The sequence below is a fragment of the Leopardus geoffroyi genome, chromosome A3, assembly GCF_018350155.1.
Source record: "Leopardus geoffroyi isolate Oge1 chromosome A3, O.geoffroyi_Oge1_pat1.0, whole genome shotgun sequence".
NCBI classification, from domain to species: Eukaryota; Metazoa; Chordata; class Mammalia; order Carnivora; family Felidae; genus Leopardus; species Leopardus geoffroyi.
The window spans coordinates 81,160,444-81,188,128 of record NC_059336.1 but is presented as its reverse complement, the minus strand read 5'-3'; the positions used below and the strand labels follow the sequence as shown (position 1 = coordinate 81,188,128).

Below are 27,685 nucleotides of genomic sequence, written 5' to 3'. Positions count from 1 at the left end.
TTTGTTATCATAGGAACATTCTTCAATATAGTATTTTTTTTTATATTTCATAATGTCAGTAGTCATACTGCAACACACTACTATCATCAGTATCCATATGAAAGCAATGAATGACTTCCGCCATTATGTTTATGGTGATAGAATCAATCTGTTTCCAGCTTATTCATCATAGCTGACAGAAGAATGTCTCAGATATAATATCTTTAACAAATATGATAACACAAACAATTTGACTATTTGCTACACACCGTCTCGATAATCTCAACAGCAGTTATGAACAGCCCTCTGCAAAGTATGGAGGAGGGTACACTAGGTAGGAATGCTCCCGTAAGTCTTAATTGCTAAGCTCTGGCACTTAGAGACTGAGGTTTTAGATAGTTGTGGAGGTTACACTCGATTGCTTTTGAAAAGCCCAAGCACTAGAGTCAAACAGAACTAAGTGTGAATCCCAGCTTAATAATTTACACAGTAATGCACAAACTCTTATTTCCATTTTACAAATGAGGAGTTTACTAACCTTAAACATCTTTATCAGAATTATAAATAATAAATATGAAATAACTAGCATGTATTAAATAAGTACTTAATAGATGTGATAGCTACTATCATTGTTTATGTTTATTTCTCCTACTAGAGTGTGAGTTGCTTAAGGTCAAGAATTAATGTCATTAGGTTTTCTAACCCTTTGAGTTAACACAGGAACTTGGGCATTGGAGGTATTTCGTAAGCACCCTATAAAAGCAAATGTATTTATAGGGGACAATATAGCTGATGATAACTTTTGAATGATACTAGTTTAAAAGCTTGTAGGGTTCAAAATAATGGAATTTGGGGTCCCTAATATGCTGTAAACCAAAAAAGGGAGCTGGCTCATCTCTTTATAGAGCCAAAGGTGGAAGTCATTTGGTCATTCCTCTTTAATGAATGCAACATGGCATTTCTTAACTGAGAGACCTTATCTAAAGAAGAAGGACCTATAAGCCTATAGCACATAGTTCATTCTTTCCTAGTGTATTAGAGCAGCACTATATTAGAGGGTGGAAGTTTTGGAGCCAGATTACTATACAAGTAGCTGTAGGACCTTGAGCAAGTTTAAAGTTGCCAGATTTATTTAGCAAATAAAAATAAAGAACACCCAGTTAAATGTGAATTTCAGGTAATAAAGAATTATCTAGTGTAAGTATGTCCCAGATATCGTATGGGATATACTTAACACTAAAGAATTATTCATTATCTAAAATTCAAATTTGACTGGGTTTTCTGTCCTTTTTTTTTTTCCTTTTCCTTTTTTTTTTTAAGTAGGTTTCAAGCCCAACGTGGGGTTTGAACTGATGACCCTGATATTACGAGTCTGCATACTCTAGGGGCACCTCAGTGGCTCAGTCAGCTAAGCTTCCAGCTCTTGATTTCGGCTCAGGTCACAATCTCAACAATTGTGAGTTTGAGCCCCACATCGGGCTCTGCACTGGCAGTGTGGAGGCTGCTTGGGATTCTCTCTCTCCCTCTCTTGGTACCTCTCTTTCTCATCTCATGCTCTCTCTCTCTCTCTCTCCATATATATATGGATATATATATATATATGTTTTTATATATATATATATATAAATGTTTATATATATATATATATGTTTTATATATATACATTTTTTAAGTTAAAAAAACTTTAAAAAACTTAAAAAAAACAAACTTAAAAAAAAACTTAAACTTAAAAAAAAAAAGAGTGTGCATACTCTACCGACTGAGCCAGCCAGGTGCCCCAGATGTTCTGTATTTTATACGACAACTTTTACTTAACCTCTTTGTGCTTGAGTTTTCTCCTTGTTAAATAAACGATAAGAATAGTACCAAATTGATAGGGTTGTTGTGAAGATTACATGAGTTAATACATAGAAAGTACTTAAAATAGTAACTAGTACAGAGAAGATCTCAATAAATAAATAAGATCTATTGTTGTTACCATGGGTGTTGTTGATGGGGTTATAATATTTACTGAAGATACTATTTCTGAGACCTTCTGCTGTCAGCTGTGATGATAACTGGTAATAGACTGACCTGTCACCAGAGACAGCTATTAAACTGGACATTAAAATTTGTTTTTAGAGGTTAAGTGATTGACAGTGCAGGACTCTGGTCCCTGAGAGTGAAAAATAAATAAGGTCAATCTTATGATCTCCTGGTTTTCCGACAGGGTACTTTCTACATCAGAGAGCAAGGAGGGGGAACCCAAGCAGAATATGGCAGGCAGTTTGTTGAATTGGTCAGATTTCAGGGAATATGAGACAACTGGAATTTGTGGATTTGTGTACTAGAGAGGCAGGTGCTGTGTAGAGAAAGAGCTCCAGAAATCTGCCTAAGAGTCAACTTAGGTGAACCCTAAGCTGTACATGCATAGAGTGAGACTCCACAAAGCTGGACAAAGGACAATGACAGGACAGGTCCGTGTCTCCCAGGAATGGACATGCCTAAGAATCCCTGCTTCATCATTCATTGGCTAGGTATAGCTTCTGGGGAATGTAGCCTCAGTGTAGATGCAGTGATAAATTTCAGACCACAGTATCTGAAGCTGTTGGTCTATTTTGTACCCTGAAGTCAGAGATCTCAGATGTGCCTTCTCATGAATACCACTGTACAGATCTATTTTTCCACATAGGTTCAGAGAACAGCTATTCCATGGAAACTGGAGACAAAAAGGGAAGTTAAGTAAGATAAACTGTATCCATTGTCACTGAGTTTCATCTCATGGCTGCAAATAGTATTCATCCTCTCTCTCATCCACCATCCACTTTATTGCTTTTTGCACTACTTGGCATTGCCAGGCATTTCCACTTCATTGAGTTTTGGCCATTGTTTTTTTTTTTTTTTTTTTCAGGCTTTTAAGAGCCATTCCAGCGGCAGTTTATCCCACCCCATGGAGTCCTTGATAGGATGTTAAATTCTGTATCCTGAAGGAGTGTTCCCCACAGTAATGAATTCTTATTTATCCTGTCTTCCATTCCAACTCCCCTTTTCTTACAGGCACATGCTAGCTAAATCTTGTAATTATTTAAGTGTATGGTCTCATAGTTTATCAGATCTAGCATGTTCCTAGCTGTATTGTGCTGAGATTTAACCCCAGTTATCAGCCTGGCAGCCAGGCAGCGGCACAGGCACTTCCTAAGGGGAGGGAACATTTGTTGGTTTGAGAGGAGGGGTCTCTACAGAATCTTCTAGCACAATTGGAAGTGCTGGAAGATGTACTCATCCCAGATATCAGGATCCCAGGTGTTCTTAACAGGGCATTGACTAGTAAAGTAAACTTGCTTTGGTAGTACATCCAAATGTCTCTAGAACTCTTTGACTCTAACGATTAGGTCTCCCCCATGTCAACTGTATCTGCTTTTCGAATGCAGAGGATAAGGACTTCTTTAAACTACCAAAGTGGCTATTAACTGAAAAGAGCACTCAGGGGAAAAAAAAAAAAAAAAAGAAGGAAAGAAAAGAGCATTCAGTCTCTCATTATGCTTCCTCATGATGTAAATACAACTTAGTAGTAATCAGTCTGTTCCACTGTCCGCTTAATAAGTATTGCCCATCCACAGCCTCCACCACCCACCAAAGCATACTTCTGAGCAATTCTAAGGAAAGTTCTAAGGCTATCAGAAGTCATCAAGCCAGTGTTGCCCATTTGAAGAATCCCGTGTCACCCAGGAACAGGACTGCCTTACTATCTCAACTGCCCTCAGCCACTGCCCAGGAGCAGCTTGTGGAAAGTGTAGCCTTAACAGGAAAACACAATGATAGATTTCAAAATGCAGCAGCTGGGGCTGTCAGTCAGTTGTACTCCCTGCAGTAGGAGATCTGAGAGAGAGATTCTCATGAGTGCCACATTGAGGTTTATAAATAGAAGTGGGAGAGATGACATGAAAACAGAGATTAGGGAGCTCCAAGAATCAGTCCTTCCACTGAAGCAATCATTAAGCAACAAAACTGACAGAATTAACTTTAACTTTATAATCTAATTTTTAAAACTTAAAACAATAGTGCCTAATAAAGACAGAGAATGCTAAATACAGGTAAGAAAGAATTACTGCATTTTTGTTTACCTATCTACCATCCCCCATACCCCTCTGTGACAGTGGCCTTGAGGACAGTGGTTGGCATTCCTAGTATTATCTAGCTGGTGCAGAGGGCCATGATGGACCTTGTTCTCAAAAACTGTGGCTATGCATTTTGCATTTTGACCAGTGTGTGGTTTCCAGAGGGACCAGTGCAGAAGCTTGGTTTCATTTGCCTCTGTCAGGCTATGACAACATCTCTGGCAAAAGCATTTGCATATGTCAAAAGCATTTAAAGACATATAATATGCATAGCTGACTCAGGCAAGAGAGGGAGACTGGGAAGAGCAGCAGATTGACCAGCAGACCTGGGAAAGAGAAGGCTAAGCAGAAGATATTTTAGAATAAGTTCCTTGAAGGGCTACTACATATACTAGTGCATCACAGGTGCAACACAAATGCCCAAAGCTGGATGCATGCTCAGAAAGACCTGAGAGAACCCCAGTTATAAACCTCAGGAAGACCTTCAGCCCTGCATAAGAAAGAAGGTAAGGCTAAGACAGAATTATATGTAGGTAATTTGGCTAAGCAATAAAGGAGTATCCTAACTCTGAGCCAATCTACAAAGACTGGGAGAGTTGTTTGTTGCTTCACAATTTGAAAAAAAATCTATCAGGTCATCTGTCAGGATTTTAAAAAATATCTGGCTGCTGAGATAATGAAACAGAGATGTCAGTGATCACACATGAGAAGGAATATAGGCCTTGCAAAAATAGTTTGGGAATGTCAGTAAACAAATGGAGTAGTGCCCTCAACAGTACAGTAAAACCTAGAGAGGGAAAGAATCTGATTTCCAGAGTTATCACATCATGATACTCAAAATGTCTAATTTCAAAAAAAAAAAAAAAAGTTTTCAAAGGCATACAAAGAAGCAGGGAACTATGGCCCATTCACAAGGAAAAAAAGTTGGCAGCATCCCAGGGGAAACCTAGGCACTGGGATGACTAGACAAAGACTTTATTTATATTAACTATCTTAAATAAGCTCAAAAAGCTAAAGGAAACCATGGACAATGAACAAAAAGAAACAAGAAGGATAATGCCTTACCAGATAGAGAATATAATAAAGAGATCAAAATTGTAAAAAGGAATCCAATAGAATATGTTGAGCTATAGAGTATAATAGTTGAAATGAGAAATTCACTAGATAGATTCAACAGATTTGAGCAGGCAGAAGAAAGAATCATTGAATGTTAAAATAGGACAATTTAAATTATCAAGCTAGAGGAGCAGATATAAAAACAGAATGAAGAAAATAAAAACAACTTGAGGGACCTGTGGGATGCCATTAAGCATATGAATTATGGGAGTCTTAGAAGAAAATTTTGACTAATGGCATGAATCTACATATCCAAGAAACAAGATGAAATTCAAGTATAATCAACTCAACAAGATCCACATTAAACACATTACAATCAAAATTCAAAAACCAAGAAGAGAATCTTGAAGGTGGAAAGCAGAAAGCAACTTATAAACAAGATCCGTAGTAAGATTAACAGCTTATTTCTCATTAGAAACCATGGAGGTCAGAAAGTGGTGGGATGACATTTAAAATGTACAAAGGAAAAAAATATAAACCAAAAATCCTACACTTGATCTTAGAAGAAAAACTTTTTTTTAATACCATTGAGTATAATGTTAGCTGTGGGTTTTTCATTTATGTTTCTCTAACATCAGGAACCAGACAAGGATGTCCACTTTCACCACTTTTATTCAACATTGTACTGGAAGTCCTAGCTGTAGCAATCAGATAAGAAAATGAAATAAAAAGTATAAAATGAAATACAATGGGTAAGGAAGAAGTAAAACTTTGACTATTTGCAGATGACATGACACTATATATAGAAAACCCTAAAGACCACCAAATAACCACTAGAACTGATAAATGAATTTGGTAAAGTCAGAGGGCACAAAATTAACAGACAGAAATCTGTTGCATTTCTATACACTAATAATGAAGTAGCAGAAAGGGAAATTAAGAAAACAATCCCATTTACATTTGCACCATAAAGAATAAATACCTAGGAATAAACTTAACCAAGGAGATGAAAGCCATGTACTCTGAAAACTATAAAACACAGATGAAAGAAACTGAAGATGGCCCAAACAAATGGGAATATATTTTATGCACATGGAGTAGAAGAACCAATATTGTTAAAATGTCCATAGTACCAAAACCAGCGTACACATTCGGTGCAGTCTGTATCAAAATTCCGGTGGCATTGTTCACAGAAGTAGAGCAGATAATCCTTAAATTTGTATGGAACCACAAAAGAACCTGAATAGCCAAAACAATTTTGAGAAAGAAGAACAAAGCTGGAGGTATCACGAATCCAGATTTCAAGATATACTACAAAGCTTTAGTAACAAAAGAATATGATATTGGCACAAAAATGGGCATATAGATCCATGGAAAAGAATAAACATCCCAGAAATAAACTCATGCTTATATGATCAGTTAATCTACAACAGAGGAGACAAGAATATACAATGGGGAAAAGACTGTTCCTTCAACAAATGGTGCTGGGAAAACTGGACCACTTTCTTAACACCATACACAAAAATAAACTCAAAGTGGATTAAACACCTAAATGTTAGACCTGAAACCATAAAACATTTTTGTACATATGTCTCCTCAGGCAAAGGAAACAAAAGCAAAATTAAACTATTGGGACTACAACAAAATAAAAAAGGTTTTGCACAGTGAAGGAAAACATCAGCAGAACAAAAGGACCACCTAATGAATGAGAGACAATATTCGCAAATGGTATATCTGATAAGGGGTTAATGTCCAAAATTTGTGAGGAACTTACACAACTCAACACCAAAAATCCCCCAAATAATCTGAATAAAATGGGCAGAAGAATTGAATAGATGCTTTTCCAAAGAGGGCATACAGATGGCTAACAGACATATGAAAAGATACTCAACACAACTAATTATCAGAATTGCAAATCAAGACTATAGTGAGGTATTATTGCCTTAAACCTGTCAGAATGGTTACAATTAAAAAGACAAGGAGTAATAAATGCTGGTGAGGATGTGGAAGAAAAAGAACCCTGTGTGCTGTGTGGTGCAGCCACGATGGATAACAGTATGGAGGTTCCTCAAGAATTTTAAAATAGAATTACAATATGATTCAGTAATGCCACCACTGGGTGGTAAACACCACTGGGTATTTATCCAAAGAAAATGAAAACATTAATTCACAAAGATGTATGCACCCCTGTGTTTATTGCAATATTATCTACAATGATGAAGATATGGAAGCAAACCAAGTGTCCATCAATAGATGAATGGATAAAGGAGATGTGATATATATGTTATATATATCATAGAATATTGCTCAGCCATAAAAAAAAGAACGTGATCGTGCCATTTGTGACAACATAGATACTTAGTATAATGCTAAGTGAAATAAGTCAGTGAAATATGATTTCACTCGTGGAATTTAAGAAACAAGACAAATTAACAAAGAAAAAAGAGACAAAAAGTACAGAGAAAACACTGGTGGTTGCCAGAGGGTTGTGGAGATGGGTGAAATAGATTAAGGGGATTAAGAGTATACTTTTCATGATGAGCATTGAGTAATGTATGAAATTGTGGAATCATATTGTAAACTTGAAACTAATATAACACTGTATGTTAATAATACTTCAGTGTGTGTGTATGTATATATATATATGTATATATTGAAAAGATATTATATTTATTATATTATATTATATTATATTATATTATATTATATTATATTATATTATAATTCTACCACTGGCAAAGTTTTATAAACTGAAAGCATAAAAATATTGCTAAAAGAAATTAAAGAAGACTTAAATAAATGTGACATCCCATATATGTGGATTAGAAGACTTCCTCTTGTTAAGATGGCAGCACTTACCCAAAGTAGTCCAAAGATTCAAAATTCCAGTGCCTTTTTTTTTTCAGAAATAGAAAAAGCCAGTTCACAAATTTATATGAAATTGCAAAGGGGCCCAAATAGCCCAAACAATCTTAAAAAAGAACAGCGGTAGGGAACACACACTTCCTGATTTCCTGTTTTTTACTAAATTGATAAAGTAATTCAATGTAGTCTAAATGGTCTTTTCCAAATATGATACGACATAAACTGGTGATCCATATAGGGGGAAAAATGAGTCTTGTCCTCTACCTTTTGCCAACGCAAACATACTTGAAGTGGATCACAGCCCTGAATATAAAAGATGAAATTATACAACCATCAACATGGCAGAATAAGTTTTTTACCATTTACTCCTCAGCACACCAATTTAGACAATCACCCATGAATAAGAGTGCCTTTGTGGAAGTCTGGGAGTCCAGCAGAGATGTTCCAGCACACCTCTGGAGAAAAAGCGGGGGGGGGGGAATCTGAGATTGGATCCATTGAATAGGGTAAGAGGAGCAGTTTCACTTTACTTGTGTCATCCCTTTCCCAGGGTGGCACAGCTCAGTGCCAAGAGAGACCTCGGCCCATGATTTCTCCCGTGGCTAAAAGTGAGAGCATGTTGAGTAAGTGCCTGGCTTCCCAGGCTGTGCAGGATGCTGCCAGACACTTACTTCTTTCTCATCCCATCCAGAATACTCAAGTGTACTGCATATCTACGGGGTGGAGAACAGCTGGAAAAACAGCAGTCACTGCTCTTAGAGGGCATCAAAGGGATACAGATGCTACTAACTGACTGACCGACCAGACTGACTGACAGACTATTATCAAGAAGCCTACCCACGAACTGATGAGAACACCTTGCCTATGGATCCGCACAACTGGCAACAGGTACCCCAAATGCTCCATGTGTGCCCCCACACTCCATGGCCAGCATCCTATGCATGAGTCCAGGGTGGCAAGAGGAGACTTTGGAAATGGCTACTAATCACACACAGATAGCCTGACTGTAGGACTAAGAGAAAGCACACAAACTTGGGCATAAGGAGTGCCCTAGGAAAGCAAATAGCAGGTTCTCAGCATCTGGCCTAGGGTTGCAGAATAGAGAGAAGGCATACATCTTAAGACTTCCTCCCCAAGAGAGAATAAGAAGTGTGGAGCAGGTTTATCCATAGAAAAAGTCTGAGAACGGCTCAGAATCCCTACAGGGCTAATATTCCTGAAACTAGTTGGTAAGACTGAATTAGGTGACTACTCTTTAAATGAGAGAACAGCAACATAAGACTTGAAGAAACATGAAATATCAAGGAAACATGACACCACCAGAGAAACACGATATTTTTTTAATAAATATCCCCAAAGAAATGAAGATCTGTGGTATACCCAATAATTAAACATTTTAAGGAAACTCAACGAGCTGCAAGAAAACAAAGACAATAAGATAAGGAAAACAATGAACAAAATGAGAACTTTACAGAGACAAAAATCATTAAAAAAAAAAACAGATTCTGGAGGTGAAGAATACAATGGATAAAATGAAACATGAAGTAGAGAGCATCAACAGCAGATGGAATTGAGCCAGTGAAAGAATCTTTGAGGTAGAAGACAAGTCTTTTGAAATTACCCAAAGGAGAGCAAAGAAAAAAGAATGAAAAATAGTAAAGGAAGCATGTATGAACTATAGCATACCATAAGAAAAAATAATCTGTGAAATTATTTTCCATCATACTAGCTTGTTTTCTTGTGCATTTGGTGATTTTTGATCATGAGCTCATACTTGTTTTATTTTAATTTATGATAAGCCTGGGGATTTCTATAAAAATGCTTTAATCTAGGGGTGCCTGGCTGTCTCAGTTGTTGGAGCATGTGACTCTCAGTCTTAGGGTTGTGTCTTTGAGCCCCACATTGGGTGTAGAGTCTACTTAAAGAAAAAGCTTTAAGCAAGACATGAATTTTTTTTTTTTTTATTCTTTATGCCAAAGTTGGGGACACTAATATCCTGGGAACATTTTAGCCCTTGGCTTAATCAGAAGTCTTGGGCTTAGCACTGTTACCTTGACACTTGTTCAGAGCTCAGTCTCTTGAGTGTGATGGCCCTTACGGTAGTTCTGCCTCTCCCTCTCCCCCAGTATTTGCTCTCTGCTCAGGGATCTTTACTCTAGTTTTAACGAAGGGATTTCATTTGGTTGGTTATATTTTGATTGAGACTATGGTACTCTTAGATTTTCTTATTTTTTTTAGAGTTCTGTGATGTACTTTAACGTATATTTTATAGGCAGTCTAGTTGGGAGTTCCCTTTGGTATTTCTGGTTGACCATTCTGCCCAATTCCAAAGCCAATCCTTCATTTTATCATAGTGCTCATCATTATCTCTCACCTAGAAAGAACAAAACATCCTATCTTGTCCCTCTTAATTTCACTTTCTCCAATTTTATCATATATATGGTTGCCAAATTGATGTATTGATGGATATGTTAGACACTTTAAATTTAAAGTACCTGGAAATAAAAGTTTGGAGCTCAGGAAAGATGGAACCTAGGGATTCGTGAGTTATTGATGTAATTATCAATGCCATGAAGTGGGTAAGGTTATTGGGGAGACTAGAGTATTAGCATAAATAAGAGGACCATAGAACACCAACTTTATGGAGTAGGCATAGAACAAACTGGGAAAGGAGACTAAGAAAATGAAATGTCAGAAATGAGAAAACAAAGAATGGCATCTCCAAATGCAAGGAAAAAGGGAGTTTCAAGGAGGGGAAATTTGTAGGGTCAGATGTGGCCAAAAGGGCACACAAGGTGAGAACTTACGTTACGTTTCATCATTAGAAGCTGGAAGATTACTATTGACAGAAAAGTTTCAGTGTAGTGGGATCAGATGTAAAATAGCTGTGAATGTATGAACAAGTTGTACAATTTGCTACAGTCCTCTGTTTCTCATTACATCCCACCTCCACTGAATACACAAGGAATCAGTAAACTGCCTGGAACAAAAGAAATACAACTGCCTTCTGATCTTCCATAGTTAAAGGGATTCAGGCAAATACTGGAGAGGTTAGTAAGAACGGTGAAGGAGGAGATTATCAATAAGAGTCATTAATTTTTGTTAGGACTTAAATTATTTTAGCTATTTTACTGATAAAATTTATGTAATCTGTTAATATTCCATATTTCTAATGTGTTGCAATTGAAATCTTTATATTTTATACTGTCATATTTCACAATATAAAATAGAGAACAGAGTACAACCTGGTTATTCACCTGCTTGTTTTTGGAGTCAGAAATTCTCACAATTATATCTATGTAAATCTCAGCATTCAAACCAAAAAAAAAAAAGACATTTCCTTCTAAAACTCTGTGCAAAGTATGTGATCATAACATGCTTTGCTTTCAGGAACTTCAACTTTCCTGTGAAGGTAATTAATTTAAACTGCAGTTTTCATATATCTTGGGCTAAAATTAAACTTTCACTAAAAAGAATTATCAGGGGCACCTGCGTGGCTCACTCGGTTAAGCGCCCAGCTTCGACTCAGGTCATGATATCACAGTTCATGGGTTCGAGCCTCGTGTCAGGCTCTGTGCTGACAGCTCAATGCCTGGAGCCTGCTTTGAATTCTGTGTCTCCATCTCTCTCTGCCCCTACCCCGCTCGTGCTCTCTCACTCTCTCTCTCTCTCTCTCTCTCAAAAATGAATAAACATTATAAAAAAATAATTATCAAAGTTATACTTTAGGAAAAGTGTATATTGTGTAAAAATAGTAGAAAAGTAATGTTTGAAGTATTTAGAAAATACTTAAGAATACTTAGAAAAGGGGCGCCTAGGTGTCTCAATCAGAAAAGCATCCAAGTTTGGCTCAGGTTATGATCTCACGGTTTGTGGTTTTGAGCTCTGAGTCAGGCTCTCTGCTGTCAGTGTGGAGTCCACTTCAGATCTTCTGTCTCCTCTATATGCCCCTCCCCAGCTTCCTCCCTCCCTCCCTCCCTCTCTCCCTCTCTCTGTCTCTGTCTCAAAAATAAATAAGCATTAAAAAAACATACTTAGAAAATACATTAAAATATTTAGAAACCATTTCTACTGTCATTTTCGAACAACCTAGGGTGTATATTTTCCAAAACTCACAAATATGACTTTTGTAATAATACAGCGTATGGCTTCTCAACTTTTACCTATGAAACACAAAAGTATAATTATTCGGTTTGTTAATTACTTTTATCTTGCTATATTCTACATATTCCCATACTTTTCTCTTACAAAACATGATAAAGTTAAAAATTATGAGAGACTTTTCCCTAAGCTATTATTTCCCTACATTCAACAGTACCTTCTCTGGGTTATGCTTATCCTTGCAAATTGCATTGAAGGCCTCTGCAGGCTCTTTGACTAAGGCCCTTCTAAGTGCAATAACATTTCACATACAGAAAATCCCAGCAGGCAAATTCCCTACTGTTTGAAAATATTTTTCCCACTAGAAGAACAAAAAACAGTAACACATAAATACATTAAACAAGAAGCTCTCTTCTTTTATGGTTTTGTTCATAACTAACATATACATTTCTTTTCTTCATTATAGGTACCAGAGATTTGAAAAGGCATTTCTGTTAGCTGTTGACATTGGTGCTCGTGACCTGTTTATGGTGAGTCATTCCCAGAGATGATTTTGTGCCTTCAGTTCTAAGGCTGAGTAAGTTGTCAGCTTTTGTGACCATTAAAAAGGATTAGTGTCATTTGTGCCTTAGACACATGGTGAGAAAGCATTATTCCTTCTTGGCTTGCAGCTTTGCCTTCATGAAACTGGTCAATAGCCATCTAGTCTCTTTTGACTCGTTGACATTTTCTTTGCTGGGGCCCAAAGGATTTTTTATGTTTTCTAAGAATTTATAATTCTTGAACTTTTCTCCTCGTGTACCTTGATGTGAGGGGATGACACCTTTCTATCTAATAAGCGTGTCCTTTTAATCCATTCTCTAAAGTACAGCTACAGAAGCCAGGACATAGGGCAAAATATGTACCATAGATTTTGAATGTGCTCAAGTTTGTCCCTTAGATTTTAGTGTAAAGTAACAAATTATGAATGTTCTCACTTATATTTTTAAAGTAACCACAGTGCAAAACACATCCAAGAAGTTATAAATTCATATACACTTTAGTCCTCCCATTTATTAGCTAACAGCAGTAAAATTGGCCAGTTTCTTACAGATCCTTGTGCTCTGTATCAGGTTCTTCTAAGATCTTTTACCACAATGTCACAGTGAGGTCAGATGAGGTGGTGTTCCTTTTCTGGTTTCCTAGCATATTCTGCTCCACAGAAAATTCATTGTTGTCAAGGAAACCAATAAAGTAAAAGCTTCTTGAAAACAAAACAAAAAAAATTCTGGAAGGCTCTTTTACCTGGATCTTCTGCACAATGAAGACATTTCTGTAGTTTAAGCTTTGATGCTTTAGATATTAAAATGGCTTCATGACATTAGGTCACTTGTCTTTGGAATGAGTTTGTTGTTTAAATTCTAACTTTGCATCATTCAGTTATATTGTGCTTTCATTAATCGTGAAGAAATCTCTAATTCAAAAAGTTATTATTTATCATCTGTATTTTTTTTTGTCAAATTGAATAGACATATTCGTATATTGAGAGAAGGTTTTATTTGGCCAATATCTCTACATGTAGACATCACAGTGTCAGAAATAACAACACTTTTTAGATTTTTTGACCCCACTATCTATCTCTACTTTCTCACCTTTACCAGTATTCGCCTCAGTAAAGATAGATTTTCTTCATATTTCTTTATTCATAAGGTTGTTTTTGAGTCTTAGTGGGGATAATGTATTGAAAGTACTTTGTAAACTGGTAAGTAATATACAGATATTCTGTGTTATTATTGTTGAGACAGAGCAACTATTGTTATTACATAGCCATGTAAAAAATAATGAATACCTGAAACAGGGCTTGAATTATATGAATGTAAAAGAGAGGATATTTTGTAAGCAAAAGCAATATGATTCAGCAAGACCTTAGATTAAAATAAAATATTTTGATTATAAGAATAAATAATACTATAATAGAAAGTAAACAATACAATAAAGAGAATAAAACTAAAAAACCAATGGACATCCTTTAAAATACCTCTCTGTGAATATATTCATTCCCTATACTTTTTGTTTATAACTTGATTTTTTTTTCAACAATATGACATAGTTTTCCATATCAGTAAACATAAGTGTATGTCATTTCTTTAATGTTTACGTTATATTCCATTTCATATGTGATAACTGGCATAGAAACAGGCACACAGACCAATGGAACAGAATAAAGAGCCCAGAAATGAACCCATGCATATATGGTCAACTAGTCTTTGACCAAGAATACACAATGGGGAGAAGTTAGTTTTTTCTTTCCTTTTTTTTTTCTTTCTTTAATATAATTTATTGTCAAATTGGCTAACATACAGTGTGTAAAGTGTGCTCTTGGTTTTTGGAGTAGACTCCCATGGTTCATTGCTTACACACAACACACAGCGCCTATCCCAACAAGTGCCCTCCTCAATGCCCATCACCCACTTTCCCCTCTCCCCTACCCCTCCATCCACCCTCAGTTTGTTCTCTGTATTCAAGAGTCTCTTATGGTTTGCCTCCCTCCTTTCTGTTTGTAACTATTTTTTCCCCTTCCCTTCCCCTATGGTCTTGTATTAAGTTTCTCAAGATCCACATATGAGTAAAGATCCACATATGACTTGTTTCACTCAGCCTTCCAGTCCTATTCACCTTGCTGCAAATGGTATGATTTCATTCTTTCTCATTGTCAAGTAGTATTCCATTGTATATATAAACCACATCTTTTTATCTATTTATCAGTTGATGGGCATTTAGGCTCTTTCCATAATTGGCTATTATTGAAAGTGCTGCTATAAACATTGGGGTACATGTGCCCCTATGAATCAGCATCCCTGATTCCTGTATCCCTTGGATAAATTCAATAAGTGGTGGTAGGAAAATTGGATATCCACATGCAAATTAATGAACCTGGACTCCTATCTTACATGACTCACAAAAACTAAAAATGAATTGAAGACTTAAATGTAAGACCTATAACCATAAAGTCCTAGAAGAAAACATTGAGAAAAAGCTCCTTGACATTGGTCTTGGCAGTGTAGGTTTTTTATTTTTTGTGGGTTTTTTTGTTTGTTTATTTGTTTTTGTTGTTGTTTTTTGATAAAAGACAATAAAAGCATAGGCCACAAAAGCTAAAATAAGTGACACTATGTCAAACCAAAAAGTTTCTGCACAGCAAAAGAAATAGTCAAAAAAAAAACCAAAAAGGCAATCTACAAATGGGAGAAAATATTTGTAAATCATATATTTGATAAGGGGTTAATATCCAAAATATATTACAACTTCTACAATTCAATAGCAAAAAAATAAAACAATTCAATTAAAAAATGAGCAAAGGACCTGAAAAGACATTTTTCCAAAGAGGACATACAGATGGCCAACAGGTACATGAAAAGGTATTCAACATCACTAATCATCAGGGAAATGCAAATCAAAACCACATTGAGATAATACCTCACACCTGTTAGGATGTCTTTTATCAAAAAAGAGATTACAAAAGTTGGCAGAGATGTGGAGAAAAGGGAACGCTTGTTCACTGTTGGTGTGAGTGTAAACTGGTGCAGCCACTATGGAAAACAATATGGAGGCTCCTTAAAAAAATTAAAAATAAAACTGCCACATAACCCAGAAATCCCACTTCTGGGTAGATACCCAAAGGAAACAAAACCAGTATCTCGAAGAAGTATCTGTACCCATGTGTGCAGCAGCATTAAGATAGCCAAGATGTGGAAATAACCTAGGTGTCCATTGACAGATGAAGGAAATCTTGCCATTTGCTATACCATTGACCAATCTGGAGGGCATTATGCTAAGGAAAATAAGAGAAAGACAAATGCTGTCTGGTGTCAGTTATATATGGAATCTTAAAAAATAAATAAAAACTGGTTTCATAGAAATAGAGAGTAAAGTGGTGGTTGCTAGGGGCTGGTTAGTGCTCTTTGTGCCTTGTTTTAAAAATCTTCAAGGTCTTGAAATTTTCAAGGTCTTGAAAATTCTTCTTCTTTTTTCTAAAGATTTTGTTTTTAAGTAATTTCTATACCCAATATGGGCTTGAACTCACACACCCCCAGATCAAGAGTTGCATGCTCTGCTGACTGAGCCAGCCAAGCACCTCCAAAATTCTCCTTTTTATCTTCCAGAATTTGTATTATTTTAATGTTAACATTTAAACCTACAATCCACCTCTATTGATTTTTTTAGGGGATATGGTGCAAAATTAACTTCCATCATATGTATATCCAGTTGACCTGTGACCATTGATTGACAAAATTGTACTTTGATGCTTTACAGGGTCACCTTTGTCATAAATGAGGTTCCCACAGAAATGCACATCAAAACCATAATGAGATATAACCTCACACCAGTCAGAATGGTTAGTATCAAAGAGACAGGAAATAACAAGTGGTGGCAAGGATGTGGAGAATGTTGGTGGGAATGTAAATTGTTCACTATAGATAACAGTATGCAGATTTCTCAAAAAAATAAAAATGGAAATACCATATAATCCAGTAATTCTGCTACTGGGTGTTTACCCAAAGACAATGAAAACACTATTTGGAAAAGACACATGCACCCCTGTTTATTGCAACATTATCTACAATAACCAAGGTGTGGAAGCAACCCAAATGCCCATCCATAGATGAATGGATAAAGATGTTATATATATATATATATATATATATATATATATATATATATATATATATATATATATATACACACACACACACACACACACACACACACACACACACACAGAGAATGGAATAATAGCCATAAAAAAGAATGAAATCTTGCCATTTGTGACAACATGGATGGACCTAGAGGATATTATGCTACGTGAAATAAGTCAGACAGAAAAAAACAAACACTGTGTATTTTCACCTATATGTGGAAGCTACAACTAAAAACAAATGAACAAATAAACACCAAAAGAAACAGAAACAGGCTCATAAATACAGAGAACAAACTGGTGGTTGTCAAAATAGAGGGGTATAGGGGGATGGGTGAAATAGGTGAAGGGGATTAAGAACTAAAAATTTTTAGTTATAAAATAAGTTAGGGAGATGAAAAGTGCAGCATAGGGAATATAGTAGATAATGTAATAAATTGGTATGTTGACAGATGGCAACTACACTTATTGTATGTAGTAAGCATTACATAATGTATAGACTTGTTGAACCACTATGTTGTACACCAGCAAATAATAGAATACTGCATGTCAACTATAATTCAATCAGAATAAGCCAATCAAGTGCCCTATATGTGTAGGTATATTACTTGATTCTGTCCTTGCTCCAATACTAAACTTCTTTAATTACTTTATAAGTATTTATATCCAATAATGTAAGTCTTCCAAGTTTGTTTAAATGTGTTGTTCTTACTCTAACCTGTGATAGATGCTTAAGTCATGGATTTTTTAGCTACTGTATCCTAATGTATGCATTCAAGGGTATAATCTCCATTCAACGATGGCCTTGATTGCATTCTGACAATTTTATGTGTCTGTTTTTCGTTATCATTCAGCTCAAAGTATTTCTAAACATTTCTGTTATGAATTCTTTGTCCTAGGTTTCTTACATTTCCTAATTTCAAATAATAAAACATTTTCTAGACAGACACACACACACACACACACACACACACACACACACACCTTAACCTATTCTGTATTACATCAACCCTTTGAAATTAGTTGAAATTCCCTTATGGCTCATTATATGGTCAATGGTAAAATTTGCATGTGCACTGAAAAAAAATGTGTAGCCTATAGTTTACAGTTGTTGAATGCAGTGTTCTATATAAAATCAAGTGTGTTAATCATGTTTTTCAGTTCTTTTAAGAACTGTTGTATTTTCTTGATATATTGAGCCTTTAACATTATGAAACATTCTTCTATTTTCTAGTAATGCTTCTTGCCTTCAAACCTACTTCATCTCAAAGTATACCTACACCAGTTTTATTTTGGTTTGTATTTGCTTCAAATCTTTTATATCCATGTTTCTTTATATTTTGAGTTGCATCTCTTATAAGCAATAAATAGTTGTATATTTTTAATCAGGGGTCACCTTTGTCTTTTAATTAGATTATTTAATTGGATTATAAATAATATAATTGTGTTTGTCCTACCCACTTTCCTTTCTGTTTCTCCCACCTATTCTATGTCCTTTTACCTAACCATCCTTGCCCTTTTTTATGTTAACTCTATTATTTCATTTTTTCCCTTCTATTAGCTTATTAATTACATTTTTCCTCTAATTTTTTCTTTTGATTCCTATTCTTATGGTGAATCTTTCTGTCTTTCTGTTCTTGTTTGGGGGTCATTTGGTTTTAACTCTCTGCCTTTTTTTTTTTTTTTTTGAAAAACCATAGCATTTTTAAAATGTAGTGATTGGGGCGCCTGGGTGGCGCAGTCGGTTAAGCGTCCGACTTCAGCCAGGTCACGATCTCGCGGTCCGTGAGTTCAAGCCCCGTGTCAGGCTCTGGGCTGATGGCTCAGAGCCTGGAGCCTGTTTCTGATTCTGTGTCTCCCTCTCTCTCTGCCCCTCCCCCGTTCATGCTCTGTCTCTCTCTGTCCCAAAAATAAATAAACGTTGAAAAAAAAATTTTTTTAATGTAGTGATAATTTGAGGCTGTGTATGATGTTGTTTTCCTCCAGAAAGAATTTACTTTTGCTTCTAGAAGTTAGTTAGGGTAAACGTTAAAAGATACCTTACTCCATTCTGGGATTGAGTTTGTTTGAACATGAGTTTCAGTCTAAGAGCCTATTTATTTCTACTTTATACTGAACATCAAGAGTGTAGCCCTTCAGGAGTCCCAGTTAGAAGCCTTGTCTGTTCAGTAGACCCTGAAGTGTAACTTAGTAGCCTTAGCCCATTGACTCTACCTAATGTTCAGTGTGGTTTCTCAACTTCTCAAACACTACTTTCTGTTAAGTTTCTCACCTTCTTGGCCGCCAATTACATATTGGCAAATACTTTGAAAAGCAAAAGCTGTACCAAATGTCAGGCTTACCTCTCTGGGCTTTGCTTCTGTCTAGAATCTTGGCCTTTCAAATACTCACTGTCTTGTTCTCCAATGTCTTCAAACAGAATTTTAAAAATTATCTTACCCAGCTGTTTTAGTTGTTCTCAGCAAGACTATTAGTCTGATATGTTCTCATCTGGGATAACTGGAATGAGAAGTTCTGCAGTATGTTTTTGGAAGGTGAGTGAAGTGTTAAGCTTGGCACTAGCTGCTTTCCAATTCTGGATAACCCCCCTGCAATGCACTGTTATGTTTGAACTATCAATCGCTAAGAGCCTTAAATGTCACAAATTCTGCTTTAAAGCATGACGTATCATCAATTTTATGCCCCAAATGGAACAAATGAAATTATATAAGATGTTGTTTATACTAGGGTTTATTGTTTAATTGTCGTAAAAGCACTAAAAAGAAAAACCTAAGTTTTTAAAATTCTAACTTATGTTCAAAAAAGTAAAAAAAGTAATTTTCAGTTCTTCAAGTTGAAGAATTATAGAAATCTTAGAAGATTAATAATGCAGATCTTTCCTTTTGCTAATGAAGATATTTGTGTATGCCAGCTTAAATTTATAGTCTGTCTTGCTTGAAGGCATAACAAGTGCTTTATCAGTAACAAAATCATTACATCTCACAAAGTTAAAGGAGTTAACTTTTCTTGATCACCTGCAAAGGTGTTATACCAGATAATGCCTTATATAATGGTATAATATATTATGTCAATATGTTATATATAACATACATTATACCACTTTATAAATTATCTTATTTAATTCTCATAATAATCCTAGACAATAGAATTATTATACCTATGTTACAGTTGCTAAAAGTAATTATAAGGACAACTGAGAATTGTGATTCAAACTAAGGTGTATTTGACTCTAAAGTTCATGCTGTTTCCATTTATACCAAACTACTTATATAAACTAAAAATTTAGAAGTTCCCCAAAGCTCAGTAATTTATGACTTGATGACTCCCTATTACTAACTTCTAAAAGCTATTCTTTTCCTTTTATTATTTACCAAAGTTCAAAAGTTATCAGTAACACTGTTTATTGCAGAATGGCATCTGATCTATCCTGAATGATACACAGAACCCTGTTATTTGGAATATCATTCATCTAAATTAAGAGCTCTTAGTCTGTAATAAAAGGAAGTGCACAGTGAATATAGAAAGGACCACAGAAAAATAGCACCAATTGCCTATTTCCCTATTTTCTCATTCATGTCTCCAGGAAAAAAAAAACTCACACATTTAGTGATAGTTTTCTTAGAGAGGAATGTGGTATATGCCAGACATGATACTGATAGATCTTCCAGGACTATGAGTCTGCTCTTTGAGAACCCATTTGCATCTTGGGAGACACAAAGAGTTGTATCTTAGACTGTCATTTGAACTGGATAGGTGTAATACTTTTTGAAGTGTCCATTTCCAATTTCTTGTCTTTTAAAAACCATTAGCTTCTAGGGGCACTTGGGTGATTCAGACAGTTAAGCATCCAACTTCGGCTCAGGTCATGATCTCAACAGTCTGTGAGTTCAAGCCCCATGTGGGGCTCTGTGCTGACAGCTTGGAGTCTGGAGCCTGCTTTGGAGTGTGTGTCTCCTTCTCTCTTCCCCTCCCCTGTTCATTCTCTATCTGTCTCTCAAAGGTAAGTAATTTAAAAATATTTAAAAACAAAACAAAACACTAGCTTCTCATTGATCCCTATAGTTCAAGGTTGTTTCCTACCAAAACCCAAGCAAAAGGGAATAATTATATAGTCAATATTGGCAGAACTGTTTTAAAATATTACTGGTAAGGGAAGAGGATCTTCCACTTCCAGCTACTGGACAAACTGGTTTCAGAGTTGTGCTCCCACTGTAAACTACTATAAAACTACATAAAATATGAGACAACAGTTTTTAGGCATTGGACAATAAGTAAGCCCTGCAGGACTTTGATTCTTAAAAGAGGAGGAATATACAGATGGCCCTCTATATAATTTCCAGAACAGAGACCAGTGATGTCTCTCAGATGAAGAGCCAGGGATAAGAGTTCAGAATTCAGAGATGATAAATGATCTAGAATTTATGGGGCAGGATACCAGAATGGGAAAATCTATGTGAAGAGTGGGGACCCAGAAGTCTACAAGGTGGTTACTTGGGTCCTTGATGGAAGGCTAAGCAGCAAGTATATATAAGGCCTACCAAAGAGTCACTGCTGTGAGACTGAGAGCTAAACGGAGAGCCTTCGTAATGGTGAGAGGTTCTGGAATTCTGGCTCAAAGTGAAGCAACCTCACTGGGCATTTTTATGAAACTCTAGAAATGCTATGCTTGAAGATGAAGAACTTATTCCAGGACTGTGTACAAAACCAGATCTGCTTTTAAAAATCACAAAACCTAACTTGACAGAATCAAAAGAATTCACCACTAATTTAATACCCTGCTAGTACAAAAATCAACATCCTTTAAAGAAAGCATTACCCAAACTACTTATAATGTGATTTACAGCACACAATAACACATCATTAGGTGGTTAAAGAAGCAGGAAAATGTGATGTATAAATAATGAAGAGAAAAAGGAGCTAATGGTAACAGACCTGAGAGGACCCAGGTGTTGAAAGGGGCAGAAAAAACTTTGGAGCAGCTGTTATAAATATGTTTAAGTATTTTAAACGAAGAGATGAATATAATGATTGAATATATATGGATTCTCAAGCGAGACAAGGAAACTATTTTTTAAAGGGGGCAAAAGAAATTCTAGAACTGAAAAATGTGAAACCTGAAATGAAAAACTCCCTGGGTAGGCTTAGCAAAAGATTGGATAGTATAATAAAGGATCCATAGAAAGACATCAAGACAGATAAATGGAAATCATCCAGTATTAATAAAAAGAAGGAAAAATACAAAAATTAATAAAGGCTGAGTAACTTGTGAAACCCAAATCCAGTGGTCTAAAATACATGTCATTGCTGGAAAACATTAGTCTATGGATCGAAGCTCAGTGAACTCCAAATAAACAAAGCAATACTCAGGCACACTACATCTTGGCATAGCATACTCAAACTATTGAAAATCAGTGATTAAGATAAAAATCTTTTAAAAAACTCAACAACAAAAAAAAGACTTAGAAGGACCAACTAATGTGAATTATAGCTTACTTCTCATCAGAAAAAATAATGCCAAAAGATAATGTAGCAACATCTTCAATGAACTGAAAAAGTAACACAATACAAAATTTTATATCCAGTGAAAATTACCTTAAAATGTTGGTAAAATAAAGACACTTTTGAATAAATGAAAACTGAAACAACTCAGCACCAACTCAGGAGACCTGCAGTACAAGGAAAGGTAAAGGAAGTTCTTCTGGCACAACAAATATAATATCAGATGGAAACATGGATCTACATAAAAGAATGAAGAGCTCTGGCAATGGTAAATATGAATTAGTTGTAAAAGTATTTTTTCCTCATGTAAAAATTTCTTTAAAAGATAATTGTCCAAAGCAAAATAATAATGCATTGTGGTATTTATAACATGTAGATGTGACATGAATGACAGTAACATCATATCATGACAGGTGATAAAATGGAATCATACCATTGTAAGGTTTATACCTTTTGCCTGAAGTGGTACAATATTAATTCTAAGTAAACTGTGCTAAGTTAACACTAGCTTAACACTTACACTGTGCTAAGTATATTGTAGTGCCTGGAGGATTTTCTCAAAAATTTAAATAGATATGCAGCTTTAAAGAAAGTCAATAGAGGAAATTAAAAACAAACAAACAAACAAACAAAACCTTTAAAAATAGTCAACCCCAAAGAGGGCAGGACAGAAAGGAAAATAGAAAACAAACAGCAAGATGGTATACTTAAAACTAAACATTTATAATTATATTGAATTCAAATTAATAAGATACTCCAGTTAAAATACAGATTGAATTTTTTTTAAGTCTGATTTTTGTCAGACAGGATAAAAAACAAAACCTGATTATATTCTGAATAAGAGAACACTTCAGTTACTATGACACAAATACATTTAAAAAGATGTAACACTCTAACATTAAGTACCAAAGTAGACTTCAGAACAAAATAAGTATTAGAAAACCTAAAGAGACATATTCCTGGTGATAAAAGTTCAACAGAAAGACATCATTCTAAATGTTTATGTACAAAATAAGTGAGTTTCAAATATATGAAGAAGCCTGGGTGGCTCAGTTGGTTAAGTGTCTGACTTCGGCTCAGGTCATGGTCTCCTGGTTCAGGAGTTCCAGCCCTGCATTTGGCTGTCTGCTGTCAGCACAGAGCCCGCTTGGAATCCTCTGTCCCCCTCTCTGTCTTTGCCTCCCCTACTCGTGTGCATGCACGCTCTCTCTCTCAAAATAAATATTCAAATATATGAAGCAAAAGATAACAACCAAAAAAGAAAAGTAGACAAATGTAGTAATTCATAGGACAAGTAGTACATAAATGCATAAGGATACAGAATATATGAACCTTTCCACCAACTTGACCTGACATTTTTTGAACCTATATTCAACAATTTTAGAATGTACTTTCCTTTTAAAGCACATGAAATAGTCACTAAACATAGATTATATGCTGGTATATAAAAGAAAGCACAGTACACTTTAGAAGAGTGAAATACGACACCAAAGGAATTAAATTACAATTCAGTAACTTTCATATTCTCAACAAAGCTCCCACTATTTGCACATTAAACAGTACTTCTCTAAATGTCTCATGGGTCAAAGAAGAAATATGAGAATTTAGGAAATAATTTTTTGAATTGAATTTTATCAAAATATGTGGGATGATTATAAGTTGTATAAAATAAATTGCCATGAGTCTATACCGATACAATAAGTACAAAAGTGAATAAATCCAACTAGTAAATGTAAAAGGAATGACAGAATGAAAAAAATCACAATTTGGAAGACATAATATTAATAATAGAGTAAGGCAAGAATAATTAATGGATGCTATAACCGTGAGAGAAAGTTTCCTGAGATACAGGGTATTTGCATTGTCTCAAAAAAATATTTCTTGGGGCGCCTGGGTGGCGCAGTCGGTTAAGCGTCCGACTTCAGCCAGGTCACGATCTCGCGGTCCGTGAGTTCGAGCCCCGCGTCAGGCTCTGGGCTGATGGCTCAGAGCCTGGAGCCTGTTTCCGATTCTGTGTCTCCCTCTCTCTGCCCCTCCCCCGTTCATACTCTGTCTCTCTCTGTCCCAAAAATAAATAAACGTTGAAAAAAAAATTAAAAAAAAAAAAAATATTTCTTCACAAAGTATGTGTTATTTACAAAAGGAAAAAATAACTTCACAGTGGAGAAGGCTGGTAGATACCATGTTAATAAGTGATCAAAATGGTATTATCAGTAATGGAAGAAATCAAAATAAACTACCATATATACTCAATAAGAACACAACAGCCTTTCTGTGGTATTTCTGCAAAAAAAAGTATATAACTGGCATCTAATCCTGAGGAAACATCAGGTGAACTCAAATTGAGGGACATTATAATAACTAACCTATACTATTAAAAAAAAATGCCAAGTTCATATGAATGAAAAGAAGACTGAAGAACTAATTTATACTGAAGGAATCTAAAGAGACCTAACAAATTCATAAAGAAATTGATCTTTGTTATATGAAGAACGTTACTGGAACAGTTGGTGCAATTTCAGTGATTAAGCTGGAATAATGTTATCAATGCTAACCTTATGATTTTGATGATTTGATTATGTAGGTAGGAGAATGTCCTCAGTAGGAAATAAACATTAAAGTGTTCAAGAGTGTGTTGGCAACTTCCTCTCAAATGATTCAGAAAGAAAAATCTTTGTACTGTATTTGAAACTTTTCTGTAACTGAGATTGCTGAAAATTTTTTTAAAGAGAAAAAAATTGTACTGTCATGGCTCTAGACTCTTTTTGTCCATGTTGTTTCTAGGTAGAAGCTGTGCAGTTTGGGAGTCTGTTTTTGTTGGTCACAGAAATGCTGCTTTTAATTTTGTGTCTTTGGGATCTTATTCTGCTTTTGAGAAATCAGGTAACCTCTCCAACCTAATTATTACTGTGGCATAAAACTACTCATTTGCCACCCAAGATTGCTTCTCTGGTCCCATGTTGGATGGCATGAAGATGAGTTTGCCTTCTGAACATTCTCATGTTGGCATCCCTAATTACCTTGGCCATTGGCACAGGACCAGTTGGAATGTCAAGTGTGTGCCATTTGATAATGCTATAAAAAGACCTATAGCTGCTGCTCTCCAGCCATCTGTGCCTTCCCTTGGCATGACACTATTGGGTAGTTTGTCTTTCATTGGCATGATTTCTGTAGTGTGGCTTACATCTGCCACTCCTAGGCACTTGCTTGGTGATCAAGTTGACATAAAATTGCTACTTTGGCACTGTTTTATATAGAGAAGTTTTATACCTGCTAACTTCTGAAACAAGAATTACCATTTATTACATACAATATAACTGTAGTTTTAAATATTAGCACTATAGATGTCTCTGGCTTCTCTTGACTCAAACTTATCTATTTGGACTTCCAATTTCAAATTTTCCCAGTCAGAAGTCTTCACTCTTAAAAATTAACTTCTAAATGAAACATACCTCTTCTGTTTTAAGACACTGGATTGAATGCATATACATCAACCTCTCCCTCCTGTGCCAAATCTCTAGAAATCATGGGATATGTGTGTGTCTGTGTTTAAAATTTGTAACTGGAATTCAAAACAAGAATACATGGGGCGCCTGGGTAGCTCAGTCAGTTGAGTGACTGACTTTGGCTCAGGTCATGATCTCACGGTTTGCGAGTTCGAGCCCCGCGTCAGTCTCTGTGCTGACAGCTCAGAGCCCAGAGCCTGCTTCTGATTCTGTGTCTCCCTCTCTCTCTGCCCCTCCCCCACTCATGCTCTGTCTCTCTCTGTCTCAGAAATAAATAAACATAAAAAAAAAAATTAAAAAAAAAACACATGATGGACCAGAAGCTGTAAGGAACCTACTGAAAGCTGTAAAACAGACAAAATCAGATTGAAAAAGAAAGCAGAAACTTAAATGTCCAGAGGAGAAGACTGCTCCCCGAGTTGGAAAAAGCACGCAAAGTTCTCCATGCCCTTTGGAAGGAGATACTAGGAATGGGAAAAATTCTCCTGGGCTAGCAAGAGTAAATAATCAGGGGTGCAGGAGGGTGCCTGAGCAGAGAAAAATCAAAATAAATGGATATTAATTACCCCAGCTATTGTTAGAAAAGTAATTTGTAATGTTAAGAATTTAAGAATATACACAAGAAAAATAGGAATAGATGGTGTTATGGACTAAATTGTGTCCCCATGCCTTCCGAAATTCATATATTGAAGCTCTGACCCCCAATGTGACTATTTGGAGACAGGTTAAAGTTGTAACCCTAATGCAGTATGACGGTGTCTATCAAAAGAGGGAGAGTCACTGGAGATGGATGTGCACAGAGGAAAGGCCATGAGAGTTTACAGCAAGACGGTGGCTATCTGCGAGCCAAGGACAGTGGCCTCCGGAGAACCCAACCTGTCAACACCTTGATCCTGGAATTTTAGCCTCCAGAATTGTGAGAAGATACATTGCTGTTTTTGAAAGCACCCACCGCATGGTATTTTGTTATGGTAGCCCTATCAGAGGGATATAAACAGCGTAACTTCAGTACCAGTAAATAGGAAAAGTACAAGAAAGAAAATGATAAATTATTAAAAAGCAAATAGGAAATAATCAAAAGGTAATCACTAAATAGTATAGTAATAGTAACTAGTAATAGTAAATAGAAAATACAAAATAAGCTGTTAAGAATGTCTAATCAGTAGTTATAAGGTGAGTGAATTAAATTCACCTACTGAAAATCAGAGACTGTAAGATTGGATTTTTTAAATATTCAGATATAGGTTGCATATAAAAAACGCCTCCAAACCTGAAATAACATGGGAAAGTTCAAATGGAAAAAAATATACAAATAAATGCTGCCCAAACAGCATTTGGGCAAATATCTATCAGACAAAATATCTATGCTTAAAAAAATTGAATAGGGGAAAGAAAAGTGAGGTACATTAAAAATATGTCCTGAAATCCTTTGATATTTCTCTTTTCAAAAGCTGGTTCCTTACCCTCTCATCCCCTCTCATCTCACTTAAGTTATAACTTCTGAAACTAAGTAATGTGTTGTGGCTTCCTTTTTGATCCCTTTGTCTCTGAACACTTGCTCTGAAGGAAGTCAGTTGCCACATCAGTAGGGTATTCAGGCAACCCTATTAAGAGGTCTATGCAGTGAGGTACTGATGTATCTTGTGAACAGCCTCCAGCCAAAATCCATGTCAGTGAGCCACCTAGAAGTAGGTCCTTCATCCCCAAACTTTCAGATGACTGCAGCTCTGGTCAGCATCTTGACTGCAAACTCACGAGAGACCCTGAGTCAGAATCACAGTTACGTTGTCCTATATTCCTGACCCTCAGAAATTGTGAATCACTGTTTATTGTTTTAAGCTGCTAATTTTGGGGGGTTTGTTATGCAGCAATAGACAACTAATACAAAGGGATCCTTCATAATTATA

At 35.8% G+C, this 27,685-nt stretch overlaps 1 protein-coding gene across 5 annotated transcripts in view; it reads left to right on the top strand.

Moving 5' to 3' along the window:
* LOC123580849 (WD repeat containing planar cell polarity effector) overlaps nt 1-27,685 on the top strand; it is a 387,009-nt gene that overhangs the window by 181,313 nt on the left and 178,011 nt on the right. For all 5 annotated transcript variants that reach the window (XR_006703493.1, XM_045446220.1, XM_045446221.1 and 2 more), the window contains one exon: nt 12,565-12,628. Coding sequence is in view for 4 of the 5 variants with exons in the window: in XM_045446220.1 (XP_045302176.1) it covers nt 12,565-12,628 (64 nt within the window). In the remaining variant the exon portion in view is untranslated. The remainder of the gene's footprint in view (nt 1-12,564; nt 12,629-27,685) is intronic.